The sequence below is a fragment of the Cajanus cajan genome, chromosome 11 (assembly GCF_000230855.2).
Source record: "Cajanus cajan strain Asha chromosome 11, NIPB_CcT2T_4, whole genome shotgun sequence".
NCBI classification, from domain to species: domain Eukaryota; kingdom Viridiplantae; phylum Streptophyta; class Magnoliopsida; order Fabales; family Fabaceae; genus Cajanus; species Cajanus cajan.
The window spans coordinates 34,933,400-34,948,659 of NC_138527.1; the positions used below are offsets into that span (position 1 = coordinate 34,933,400).

The following is a 15,260-nucleotide window of genomic DNA, read 5'->3' on the forward strand; positions in this document are numbered from 1 at the left end:
TTCCAGGGAGGGTTTTCAACAAATTGGGCTCCAAGAGCACCACAGCCACTCAATCCACACAATGGGATGAGGAAGTTTCGAAAACATTTCCTCTAGCCTTAGTGATCAACAGCTCAGCCTTACGGCCTACAACAACTCAGCCTTACGGCCTACAACAACTCAGCCTTTCGGCCTACAACAACTCATATCAACATACAGCACAACACAACTTACAACAATACACAACTGATACAGCTCAACATATCAACTTACAACAGTATACAACTGATATAGCTCAACATATCAACTTACAACAGTATACAACTGATACAGCTCAACATATCAACTTACAACAATATACAACTGATATAGCTCAACATATCAACTTACAACAGTATACAACTGATACAGCTCAACATATCAACTTACAACAGTATACAACTAATACAAATCAACATCAACAAGCAGCGTTAACCACAAGTCATCACATTATAATCAACAAATTCTACTTAAACTCAACCCAAACAACCTCTAACATCCATTAGTGAAATCACATCTCCGCGCCCGGCGCACTCGTGGTTGCGCCCAGCGCAATTCAACCAGAGAGCACCAAGGGGGCCAGCGCGCCCAGCGCAAGCATGCCCGCGCCCGGCGGGACCCAGCCAGAGAGCCCAAGACTCACTCGCGCATGGCGCAATACCAATTGCGCCCAGCGCATGCCAGGCAGAGACTCCCAAGGAGTCTCACGCCCAGCGCGACAAGGGCCGCGCTCAGCGCAGCACACCAATATATATCTATTACAACGTAGCATTACATCATTAACAACATATACAACGTACAACATATTATACACATAATACGGCTCATCCACCTTGTTTACAACTCATCAATCTTGTCAAATTACCTACCCAAACAACACCAATCGACCTAAGCACCTAAAACAACTTTCAACTTAACCAAATCACTAAATGTGAAATGGCAACCTTCACAGAAAATAGCACATCAGGAGTTATACTACTCCTACCATACTCATCCTTATCTCATATGAAATATAAGAGGATTTCCTACAACTCTCATGAAGACACCAAGTCCTAATTCCTTCATATACCATGTTAAAAATGATAAAAACCGCAACAGCTATAAACAAAGCTAGCAGCTCGACCCCTCTTCACTAAAACAGCCATATCTAGAGTTCTAAAACTCTTTTTTGGGTGATTCCAGCGCCATTGGAAAGCTAACATCCAAGGCTACAACTTTCACGAAGACTATAAAGTCAAATTCTGAAAATCAAATGCACGCCCGGCTCGTTAAAAGCGCGCCGGCACAATTCTCAACCAGAGACCTACATAGGTCTATTGCGCCCGGCTCGGTTCACCCCAAGCCCGGCGCGATTCATCCAGTGATTCCCCATTTCAAATCTCGCCCGGCGCGAAGAACTGCGCCCGGTGCAAATTCAAACAGGAACCCTCACCTACTTCGAAAATTTCGTCAAAACCTGCGAAAAACACCAGGAAACCAACATGCAAACCATCCAAAAGTTTACCTTTCCATCAAACATCAATAAAAGCACCTCATTTCCAACATGCAACCTCAAATCAATTAAAATCCCAAATTTTTCACCCAAACCTCGAAAACCCCGGAAAAATCCATTTTTCATCAATCTCATCCAAAATCATCCATCATCAAACAACAATGAGGTTTTAGAACTCATTTTCAGCTAAAAATCTGCAAAAATCTAGCTTCCCTTACCTCGGTGAAGAAATCCGAGCTCCGGGAAGAGGAAGGAGAAGGAAAGAGGATCCGCACACGACTCGCTCTGAACGGCTTCAAGTTGGAGAGAATGCACCTCCTTGATCACCCACAACTTCAGTTTGAAGAAAAGAAAAAGAATCCCAAAATCAGCAGGGTTAGTGAGGAGAAGAATGGATTTGAGTGAGTAGAGAGTGAGAGTTGGAAATAGAGAGTTGAGAGGGAGAAAGAAGGGGCAGCCACGGGTCTCACAATTATTAAGGATAGTTGGGTTTGGAAAACTCAATTTTGCCCATTGTGTGTTTGCGGTAGAAGTTGTGCGACACAACTATTCTGACAAGACCTTGATTGTACGTCCTTCTAGTGTAAAGTGTGTTAAGGGTATGACTCAACATAGACTCCTAAGCTATTATGTGTGTTGTCTTATGGCTATACGTGACATGATTTTGAAATTTGGTCATTTATGATAAATTATACTTTAATTGTGTTACTACATTGATTTTTAATTATTATATACTCATGTGTATTTGGTTATTTGACTATGTTTTATATTGTAAAGTAGAGTGGAATGTTTTTCACTTTTCGTACTTGTTATTGTTCTATTTGGATGTTGTTACAAGTGAGATTCATCTTGATGTCGAATGTCTTGACGATGAGACCTAGTCTTTATGGTTAAGTTTATACTCTAATAGGATGTCATCGGAGTTTAGTTTTGATTTGTTTTTCTTTTGTTATGTTTTAGGATAATTGTTATTCTCATTATACTAGTTTCAGTTAGATTTTAATTTGGTGTGTTTAGTTAAAATGTAGTACTTTTTAGGCTGAACACTTGAGACTTTTATCTATAATAGACTTGTTTGATCCAATTTTATTCATTTCATTTCATTACATTATAATATGTGAGGTAGAGGGTGCTTTATTATATTTTTTTAAATGTAACTATAATTGAATTAATATTTCATTTTTACAATCACACACACACACACATATATATATATATATATATATATATATATATATATATATATATATTATATTGAAAATAATAAATTATTAAAAAAAACTTTGATTTTATTATTAGTTGTTTTTTTATTTAAATTTATTCATTTCAACAAAAAAATTATAACATTATTGTCAGTTCATTTTTATAATCAGTATTGTAAAACAAAATTTAAAAATATATACTAAATTTTATTTTATATTCATTTGCAAATCGTTATGTTTTATTATTAGTTTTGTAAGTTATATTTACACTTTGAACATTAAGAAAACAAAAGAATTATACTTATATTGGGATGAACATTTCTTTGTCTATTATGATAATAATTTTTTTAAATTATTTATATACTTTTTTTTACAAATTTATTGTATGTAAATACAAATAATAATTTACAGGTTTGTTTTTTTTTATTTGATAGAGATCGTTACTGAATTTTGTGACACTGCTTTATTGAAAAATGAAAATTATATAAATCTAGTAAGTCTTACTAGTAACATATTTCAATGCAATCTTATTTAACAAATTGAAACTTCTTTTTAAAGCTGGTTGAGTAAGGGATGAGAACACTTTTATAAATTGAACAATGTCAAAGAAGTAACTAACATCCTACTTAGAGTGATGAATGACAATAGTGATTGCATTTACCCTTATTTCATGTGATTACATTAGTTGACATTAATACATGAAGTTTATAATTTTTAAAACACTCTCTTTAAATTCTCACTAGATGAACAATCTTATTGAATTTATATTTAATGTTGTATTGGATAAGAAAATGAATATTTGATTCTATTTTTAGATATTGACAATTTTATGTTGAAGTGTTTTAGTTTTTAATTACTAACATTTATATGGTTAAGTGATTGATATGAATAAAAGAAAGTTTGTTACAAATCTCTTCTATAAAGTTCATAAATTTGTCCTATTTATAAATATTAATAATAAATAATTAAAAAAATTTAAATGATTATAATCAAATTAATGTAAAAGAAAACTTAAATAGATAAATAAAAATTTAAATAAATGATAAATGAATATTTTTTTTTGTAACCATGATATTTGTACGAAGTATTCATCGTCAAAAGAAGTGATTAATCTTTGTTGGAGACCGTGAGTGCATAAAAAGTAGGTATTCCCCTCCTAACATATTATATTTCATATCCAAGGTCAAGATTCATAACATGAATAAAATATAAATAATTATTCTAATTATTCTATATTAAAATATAATATACTCTAAATAAAATTAGGGACAATGTCCCCTTATCAACGTAGGTTTGTCCCCAAATGACACATCATATTTTAAGAGGATGTCATAATGTGTTTTGAGAAGTCCTCTTAGAATACAGTGAAGTTCTTTAACATGATTTATATATTCACATATTAAGTGTCATTAAGAAAATAAGTAACATTATGGAATGGTTTTGAGTATTGATTTAATAATAAAAAATTATCTCTAACTTTTTTTATCCATAAGAAATATTACATATTACAAAGATCGACTTAGATCATCTCACTTCTAACTACTTTAATCTCATCATCTCCCAATCATTAGGCTAACCATGGTGGGTATAAATCATCTTCGACCTTGAATTGTCAAAACAAGGACTTTATGAAATAATCAAAGATTTAAATGAGACTTGTAAACTTTTCAAATAAGAGATTAAAATGGTTTTCTTTGGAGATGAAAAATTCATCTATCAAATTTTATCTTTATAAATTTTTCCTCAATTAGTTAAAAAAGTGAAATATATTATGACAATATTAAGTAGCATAGATGTTAATATGAAAGAAAATGATAATTGATATAACAAAATTATAAGATATTCGTTTTCTCACATTGGGTATTGTAATCCACTTTCATAAGATAATAAAATTTTTTCCCACATGTATCTTATTTTAAAGACAATTTTGTTCCAAATATGATTAGATATTAAATGTTGACACCTTATCCAATGATAATTTGAATCTTTTTACTATATCATAGGAGATTGAAATTAAAAATAATAGTCAAGAGGCCTTATAAATCCACAAAATATTTAAAATAATATATATATATATATATATATATATATATATATATATATATATATTATCTTTGGATGTTTATGGGTAAGAGAACTTGTGAAGTTAAACTAATTCAATTTAGCTCAAATACTTTAATTCAATTTTTGGATTGTTTAGGTAGAAATTAATCCAACCTAATCAAATTTATTATTATTTTTTGAGTTAGATAATGAATTTTAGTTTTGAATGCGTGAATCCAACCCATTAACATTCTTTATTTTAAATTTTAAATTTATTATTTCATATATTATATAAAATGAGAAGGAACACACATGAAATTATTAAGGGAGTACTGTACATCTATTTGAGCAATTTGAAATATCGACCTCACAATGTTTATTGTTTAGAAACTGCTTTATAATGTGATTTCCTATAAAAGTGAAATTGCATATGCAGAGGAGAGGAGCAATGCTTATGGTCTCGTGGTGTCTTGGGTTCCAATCGCTCTCTCATCTCAAGGCCTGGTCCAGGAAAGAGCGAAACCATTCGTGCACTCTTTTCTTGGGCCATAAACTGGTCTGGACTCTGGAGGAGAAAATGGCTGTTATGGAATTGCCAATATACACTTCCCCTTTTAATAATAATAGATACCTCCCTTTTCTTTCTCTCTGCCTCTCCCTCTCTCTCTCTCTATATATATATATATAATTTAAACATTTTTTTATTTTTAAAATAAAATCTGTTTTAAAAAACTATCTTCTTTATTCACTTTCTCATCCTCTACTTTTATTAAATATTATATCATTCAATAATCTTATATTAAATGTGAATTTTATAAATTCAATCATTAAATTGAATATCTTTACTTTTAAATTATATATAACAAATTAATGTAATATATACATTTTAAAATATAATAAAATATAAGTACTTTGATTATCTTTAAATTGTTGTTCAATTTTAATAAAATTTGATATAAAGTTATAATTTAACAATTAAATTTACAAAATTTACATTTGATATAAAGTTATTGAGTGATGTAATATTTAGTAAAAATTATATATGTATCGTTATAGAGACTGGGCATCCCTTTGAGATAGATAGCTTTTGGGTAATTAGGCTCAGTTCATTTAATTTGAGCCTAAAGCCACTCGCGGGAACAGTCATGCAAACTTCATAGTAAAATTCAAGCAGATTATATATTCTTAATTGATGATACTATACTTAGGCTCAAGTTGGGCTCCGTTTAAAATTAAACTGATCTAATTAATTAAATTAATTATATTGAAAATTTATAATATAATTTACCTTCTAATTCCCATTCAGTCAGCTTACAGCCTATGAACCGAATACAAGTCAATTCAAGCTTGGATCAATTAAAAACCAACCCTTGAATACAAATTTGAATTCAATATAATCAATCTGCACAAAAAAAAATCAATCTAGAAATCAAGCTGTTTTCAAGTAAGACCTACAAGCATATAGTATAGTTGAATTCAATAGTTGTATTTAAATACCACCATTAATAAGTAAGATTCTTATTTTCTTATGTATTTCAAGCACGGCGCAAATCAATGTCCCAGAGGTATATGAAATTAATTAACAATAGAACATAGGCCTAGCTAGTCGCACTCAAGTACATTCTATTTCTAAATGGTATGTTCCAGAGAAAATACAAATATATCTTCCACATGTTTAGATGGGATTATAAATCATAAATGAGATGGTAAAGCATACTGAATATCACATGGTAACGAGAGGTTTGTTTGAATAAATTAATTTATGAATACTTGTAAGAAAACGAAATACAAAGGAAGAATGAACTAAACTATTTTAAAAGCATAATTGGCCAAGCAATTTCAATAGAATATGTATCATAATCTTTGACTAACTCTATAGCACACGACCTTTTTAGGCCAAGCAATTTCAGCAGCTCTATTGAGAGATAAGTAAATGTTAATGAAGAAAGTCATATCACTGGTTTGACCTAAAGGCGTTAGAATCAATATCAATAATTGCTGCCAATTAAAAGAATTTGAACTATAAATATCATGTAAATATGAACAATGTGACCAATAAACACAAATGATTAATGATTACTATTGACGTTATTTCTATTCTCAAATATTACAAAAAAAGAGAGACAAGAAATATTTAACTTATGACAAATCGACCTACCTATGACATTAAGAATTTTTCCAATCATGTTTAGTTTCTTAGGAAATGAGAAGTGAGAGTTGAAATGAAAAAACAAAACATATTATATTTGGTGAGAGAAATAAGATATTATGAAAAATAAAACATTTTTATAATCATATTATTCGTATAAGGTATCTATTAACTTTTTCAATAACTAATCTTCATTAAAAAAAAAAAAAAAAACCTAACTAGACACACCGAGTCCAATACTGCTAGGTTGTGAGAAAAAATTATATGCGCATGTCAGTAGAACCCTATGTACCGTTTTGCGATCAACAGATGCAATTAATTTAAATTAAGATAATATATAATTCTATGGTGAATATTATAGAAAAAGTGTTTTAATTTTTTTTTCTTTCTAAATCACAGTGTATTAAGACTGAATATGGTATCAATGCCAGTGACGATTTATCACTGACCTGAAGGGGAAATGTGAAAAAAATTCCGAGAGAAACGATTACTTAAAAATGGGTCAAACATTGGGAGAGAGAAGGGAAATGTTTACCTTCGCAACTCTTAATAACAAACTTACTAATATATCCTTGAAGTAGTGTAAAAGATATTAAAGGAAAGATTGACATCTGTCAAAAACAAAGCCTAAAATATTACATAGATAGGTAGATAGACTACAAGACCATGACCATGACCATCTGTTGCAAGCTTTTGCAAATCATAGGATACTTCCTTCAGTTGAGTCTCTCCCAGATGTTTCTAGCTATCCTGCTAGCTTCACAATCTTGTAGAATCTGCAACATCCATGAGGAAGACAAACAAAGTTGAAAAAAGCAACCATTCCTAGATCAACACGATGATGAAAACCAAAGAGCCAAAATCATTTCAAAGAAGGTTAATTTGTTTGAAAAAAATAGATGACCAAAAATGTAAGATTTTTCAAAGAAGCAGTTGAAGAAGACCTAATTAAACTGCAAGATCTGTAAGACTGTTACATTACGAAGATAAAGAGAAAGTTTCAAGTCAACAAAAATATGGTTTAAATTAATTGAAAAGCATAGCTAAATCTTACCAAAAAGACAAGTAGGGTGCATAGAATGAGGCTTCAAGAAGCAAATCTAAATCTTTCTTTGTTTTCTTTGAAACGTCTGATCTTTCTTCCAAACTTCTAGCAGAAAAGGAGCCGGAACAATACAAAGAGATTGGATGGTAGGAAAACTATAAAGCTCAGAAAATGGAATTCAGAACTTTCTTGCCCAGGAAAATAAGTTGACTCCATCCCTTTCTCTTCTTACTCTGAGAAGACTCTCCTCAAGGCAAAGATGTGAAAGAAATGATTGATCCATGTGGATTTAAAACCACAACATCAGAAGTCCTTTGCAAAACTAAACTGTTCTAGGAATATCAAAGGATATCTAACCCCCTAAATGGGTAGCTTGTCATCCTAGGCCTTACCTTTATGCTCTTTATTATTGCCACTACCTAGACATAGAGAGTAAAGTCATCAAGGTTCTTCTAGATGGTGAACATGGATTTGTTGACTACACACATCTTACATGAATCCTAGTCTCAATTTGTTTTGACAACTTAAAATATAGTCTTCAGTGGGCCAGTGTGCAATTCTTCCCTGTAAATACGGTCTCCAATCCCCCAGGAGGCCACCATGTGAACAATAGGAAATTATTTCATATTTAGTTGATTGAGTGTGTGTGCTTGTGTGCACTGCATGACCGAGTGTGTGTGATTCACAATGTTTTAGGAGTGTAATTAATTTAAACAAACTGTTGAAGACCTCATTGATCCTCTGTTATCAATTTCTTTGCATCATAACGTCTAGTTTGTGTGTGGCCTTCGTACCAATGCAGTTTAGGAATTGCAGACTATGACGACATGACATCATTTTGCAGTGTTAATCAATTCATAATGAATATTTAGTAGGCATAACTTACAGATTGTCATTTTTTGGATAAAATATATTAATTATTCCCAACATAAAATTTAGGATTATTGTGTTGTGCCAAGCACAATGCACATAAGTTGCATTATTTAAAGTTTAACATAAAGCTAAAACATAATTTTGTATAAAATGCCTAAAGCAGTTTAGTCTAAGCTCCATCAGCATGAGAAATATATAACATTAATTAATCACCACCACAGTCACATTAATGCTACTGAGCAGCATCTTCAGAAAACCTGGCATCAAATGGAGCTGAGGGATGGGAAAGTGCTGAATTAGCAGAACTAGCTCCAGAGCCATGCTGCAACTCAATCACAAGCCATCGAACTGCTTTACTCATTTGTTCCAACCGAACTGCACTGATGGGGGGAAGACCGGTCATGGTAGCTTGTCCAGGTTTTCCTGCCACAGGCCTTGTTGCCTCATCCACCAGACACTCGGATCCTATTCTTTGCTTCACAGACTCCACAAACTCCTCAGCTTGATCGCATGCTACTCTAAACAATTCCCATTTCTGCTTAAAGTTTTCTAGAGCAGTATCAGTTGCTGTTGTTTTAGTGGAACCAGCATTTTCTTTGGCCTCTAGCACATTTGCTGCTGCAGCAACAAAATCTTGATAGGCATTGTTCAGAGAATCAACTACACTGTCCATTGTGCCTGCTCGTTTTTTTTTTAAAAAAAAACTATAAGATTTTTGTAATCATAATTACAGATCCCAAGGGAAATTAAGACCTATGGAATTAAAGCTTAAGAACAGTAGCTAGCAATAAAAGATTTCAAGCTGTCTCCTAGCCTGATCTTATTTACTGAAGATATATGGCACATTAATAATATGTGATGACTAAAGCTATGAAACACAACAACAAAAAATGTATTGGAGCATTATCAAAAAGGAAAGGAAGAGGCGGGAACATTGCTAATAATACCAAGCACCCAATAAACAGATACAGAGATCCAACAACTAAATTTGATCTCAGATAGGGAATATAAATTATATAAAGTGAAAATTTTCCTGGTCATGAACCTAATATGGTAAAAATTAAAATCCATCAAACCCTGATATTATAAATTCAAAATTATCATTGTTTTCAATCAAGAATGATAACATGCAACTTATAATAAGCAAGAACAACAACCGAAACTTTAGATGTCAACTGATCAAATGTTAACAGCTGCTTAACCTTATGACATAATATGTTCACGAGCAAGCGCCATTAGTTTATTTTTAAAAAGTTCGAGAATTTCATCAAACAGGTGCAGGTAAAGTCAGCACGTTCTTCAAATCATCAAAGTAAATACAACGCGCCCAACACAAGGCATCGACCATCACTCAACTACATGTTGAATTGTCAATAGCTTCAGATAAAGAAGGATCTACCGTGATCAAAGAACAGGTATGGGGTTCAAAACCTAAAACATTCTTGACCAGGCTACCAAAACGCACAGTTTTTGAGGCAAAATTGAAAGGCTGCGATAACCAATTAAGAGAGGTAATTTAATTTATCCACTAACTCACTCAACCGCATTGGCCTATTCTGATGGCCAGGTGCAAATTCGACTTACAAGCACACATGGAAACAAACTAATAGACCAGCACAAATTAGTTTAGTTTTCTGACCTAGACTTATGAGAACAAAAATCAACAAAATCACTTTAATTTTTCCTTGGTTTGAGACGATACATTGAGAAAATGAGAAATGAATCAGGCACAACCCTAATTTGAAGTGGCATTCAAATTATCATACCCAAAAAACATCGTTAGTAATTGAAGACGCAGTGCACATATATGGTGGGTGATAGCGTTTGACTTAGGTTAATTATGCATATGCGGAATAGAAAAGGAAAGGGGATGGAGAAGGAACTCACGCGTGGGGTGAATGCGAATGTCTTCGATTAGGTTTTGCTGCTTCTTTTTCCTTTGTTCACTGCCCAACACAATACATTTATACGCTTAATGGCAATGATAGTGTGTAGCTTATATGGGAATGGTAGTGTATAACTTGTGAAATTATGAAAGTAAATAGAAAAGACCGAAATATTAATTGATTAAGTGAACGTAAATAGAAAAGTGTGAAAACATATATTAACCTATGCCATTTATGTATATATATTTTTTTACAACATGTATATCAGTATATGGTTTAAAATTGACATCGTTTTTTTAATTATTTATTTTTTTACTACTAAACTCTGAATTTTCACCCATGAAGTTTTTTATTTTATTCTTAAATTTGTGATAAATATGTACCGAGCATTTTCTTGCCTTAATCATAAAAGAAGTTTTGAAACATAATAAAATTAAGTCTTATATGTCTAGTGAATAACATTATTGTCTATATCAAATTAATGTAAACCTTTCATTAACTTTTTCCTTATTATTTTAAAAAAACATTTGTAAAGTATTATAACAAAAAAAATATTGAGCAATTTTTTAAGAAAAATACAAACTATATTATATGAATTGTATTCATTTATAATTGGATATTTTATTTTTAGCTAACATTACGGAAAATATTCACTATATATTATTTTTAAATGCATTTTTTATTATTAATTAAAATTTATTAAAAATTACATATTTTTATGGGTCTCATTTTTTATATAATGAGCCTATCCTAATTCTATAATTTTTAATGAATTTTAACTAATTTTATATTTTATTGAAAAGAATGTGTTGTTTTATATATTCTTTATTAAATTATTATAATTTTTTGACTTTGCGCACAAAGATGAATAATATTTTATGAATTTTTTTTGTAAAAATAAAAAAATGTTTATTATATGATTGCATATATATATAATAAGTTATTATTACAATATTTCTATTTTACTGAAAGATTTCAATCAAATTCTTAAAGCATTTTAACATATATTTGTATAATGAGATATTATAATTTAAAAAATAACTTACTTCCTATTGGTTTTTACATATCGCAACTAAGTTATTATTTAATCCACATGTTTATAATTTCTCAACTTAACAACTGCACAACTTACACATTGCACATTTTTGCAACATTTACAACTTTAATATAACAACATAAAAAAATAGTTTAAGCAGCTTAAAATAACTTACAACTTTACATCATGTTCAACTTACTACATATCATCACATATATCACCTTACAGCATTACTAATACACTTATTTATCATCAATCAATTGTTAAAACAACTTTAAGTAGCAAAATTTCATCATATATCTCGCGTTTGACACCATTGAGACAAGGAACTCCCTATCTCGCCCATGTCTGGCGTCGCACCACTCACACCTAACATGGTTGAGGTAGGAGAGTGTCCCATACTCTTGCATAGAGCTATCAAAAACCCGACCCATGTGGGCCGGCCCACCTTGACCCACTTTAAAAACGAGCCAACCCAACCCGGCCCACTTGTGATTTTCTAAAAAAAAATTTGGTCCGGCCCGGCCCACCACGGGTTGGTGAGTTATACGGGCCAGCCCACCAGCCCACCAAAAATTAAAAAAAAATTATCAACAAAATTTAAAATTTAAAATTAATTATAAATTAACATAATAATCATAAAATTAACATCATTAATAATCACAAGTCATAATTCATCATACAAAATTAAATACAAATCATGATAAAAGTCTAAAAAAAAATTTCAATATACCATCATACTTAAATTTTTATTGCAAAAAAAAAATGGTGGGTTGGTGGGCCACCCGGCCCACCACGGGTTTAGCCCGGGTGGGCCGGGTCAAAGTGGGCTGGGTTGAGATATACCCACTTACTATAAAACTTTAATTTTTTTGGCCCGGCCCGGCCCGTTTTCAAGGTGGGTCGGATTGGCCCACGGGTCCCGGTCCACTTTGACAGCTCTACTCTCGCACCTAACGTGACAAAACCCATGCCCAACCCTAAATCAGGCAGAAAGTCTTTGTTTGACTCATGCCTGACGCTACTTCACTAGCATCCAACATGAATCCAGATAGAAAAGAGTTTCTCTTTGCACATTTGACTATATTCAACCCATGTTTAATGTGAATCAAACCTGAGATGAGTCTCTTTCCTTGTGTCCAGTGCCACCAATCCTATGTCTGGTGTGAGTGAGACATAGACCTCTCTTTGGAGTCACGTTTGGCGTCCTAAAGGTGTGCCTGATGCAATACTAGATTTTGTACTTGTGCATAACTCAATTTCATCCGATCTACCTGAAATGCAACAACCCCAACAACATGCAATGTTATAAGCAACATATATACAACATATTTCATCATCCAAAACAATATGCAACCACTTTAGACAATAATCAATCATTAACCTCGATGAACAATCCTTGAGAAACAAACCCACAACTTCAAACCACCACTATACTGAAAATCATCATCTCATCTTCCTTAACAATAATAAGATGAATCATACAATACAATCTACACAAGATTCACACACACAACACGAGCTTCTTTTACCTTTCCAAAAATCAATTCGTAAGAGGAAAAGATTAAGAAACTCTATACGACTCCAACTTAAAATCTTCCACTTTTACAAACTTTTATTTAAGCCTCTTACTCTGAATTTATAGCTACAAGAGTAGGAAAGATAAAGATTTTCAAAAAGAGAAGAAGAATATTTGAGTTCATTTGCTTCTCTATAAAGTTTTGAAAGATAAGGAATTACAAGTCTCCTTTGAAATTTTTCCTTTTTGTACCTATCATGAGTTGACACCTCTATCTCCAACCTATCTACCTAGAGATCAATTTTCCCTCAAGGTTTTATTCATCCAGAGATGTCATTGGCGTCTACCAATTAAATAACAAAATCTATGAAGTTAACAGTTTTACATATTACATGTTTTAACCTAACTTTATTTTTAACAATGACACAATTGTAAACGTAATTAACAAAGATAACAAAGTCTTAATGTTGACATCCACATATTATTGTTTATGACACCTTATTTTATAGGACAATTGATTAATAATTTTACATGGCGATATGATAATGATTTCTACCTAAATTTTTAGAAATACTTTTAGTAGAAAAAGTAAAAAAATTTATAAATTAAAACTAATTTATATATAAGTTAAAAATGAGATTTTGAAAAACCTAATAGAATTTTTTTTTACAAATTAGGTCATGGAAAAATTTATTTTATTTTATTTTCTATTTTTTTTACAAGTGTCTATTGAAAAGATTTTTCATTCAGAACCTTAATATATTTTGCATGTACTATATTTTATTAGGTATAATTGTTAGCAATTTATATAATTGAAAACTCACATGTTATGAGTATAATTATTAATTTTGGGAAGTTTCTTAAATAGAATTTGAAAATGTTTCGATATGTTTATTTTTTTTTTTGTCTTTTTTCACGTAAATTTTAATTGGACTTCAGTGGGACACTTTCCCCTTTCCTTCCACCAAAATAAATAAAAAATTTATAATTATTTTTAACAGTTGTTTAAGTTAATTTACTACATAATTTTTTAAAAACAAAATTAAGCATCTTAAAATTATTTATTAACAAATTTATTTAAATAACATTTCATTTCAATTATAATTTAGTATAATAATAATCAATTATTTATATAATAAATTGTTAACATAATCTAATATTTTTACAACTTTCCTAAACACATTCAAAATCTTCCAAATAAGAGTAAACCACTTAGCCTAATTTAAGTAACATTGGAAAAACTTAATCACTTATCCTAACCTATGTCTGCTATCTTTTTTCTCCTTTTTAAATATATAAGAATCACAATTATGCCATACACTTTAAAGAATATATAACATGAATTAATGATAAGTGCATAATAAATTATTCAACTTATGAGAAAATTAGATTTCACACTATGCATGAATATAAATATCTTTTATTTTTATTTTTTAAAAATTTATTTCATATATTTTTTTTATTATTTTATTTGTAAAATAATATTTTTTTAGAAGAACAATTTTTTTTTTTACTTTATGTAATTTTTAACACTTTTTATATAAAAATATTGAATTTTGATTATATATTATTAAAATATTATTTTAGTAATATATTTTTCTTAAATTGTAGTATTAATTCACTATTATTTTTTTAAAATTTAATCAATATTTTTATATTTATTTTTAGTGTTACTTTTATTTACTTTAAATTTGTTTAAATATTACAATATATATATATATATATATATTAAATATTAATCAACATTTCTAATATTATTTTAAAAGTCTTTTTGAAATTTACATATTTATTAAAATATTGTTTTCCTGTTATTAAGAAACAATTTTTTTTTTTAGATAATTTAATTTTGAAGAATAGTTCAATCTTAATTTGAATTTAATTTCTGAAATTTTGTTTTTCATACATTAAATAATAAAGTTGAAATATTTTAATTTATATATTTTTAAATATTTTTCTTGGAAATTTTAAAAACCTTACGTCTCTAATTAATTTTTAAT

At 30.2% G+C, this 15,260-nt stretch overlaps 1 protein-coding gene across 2 annotated transcripts; it reads right to left on the reverse strand.

Moving 5' to 3' along the window:
• Positions 1 to 7,367: 7,367 nt before the first annotated feature.
• MED32 (mediator of RNA polymerase II transcription subunit-like protein) lies at positions 7,368 to 10,864 on the reverse strand. 2 transcript variants are annotated; one of them, XR_014430623.1, is made up of 3 exons: positions 10,710 to 10,864; positions 7,959 to 9,500; positions 7,368 to 7,680 (listed from the first exon to the last, which is right to left on the reverse strand). XR_014430623.1 is itself a non-coding variant. In XM_083066659.1 (2 exons), the coding sequence occupies exon 2, from the start codon at positions 9,493 to 9,495 to the stop codon at positions 9,055 to 9,057; it is 441 nt and encodes a 146-aa protein (XP_082922785.1). In that variant the 5' UTR covers positions 9,496 to 9,500; positions 10,710 to 10,864; the 3' UTR covers positions 7,368 to 9,054. The 2 variants fall into 2 exon arrangements, 1 of the variants encoding a protein (XP_082922785.1); XM_083066659.1 differs by having other exon boundaries at positions 7,368 to 9,500.
• Between the last annotated feature and the right edge of the window lie 4,396 nt (positions 10,865 to 15,260).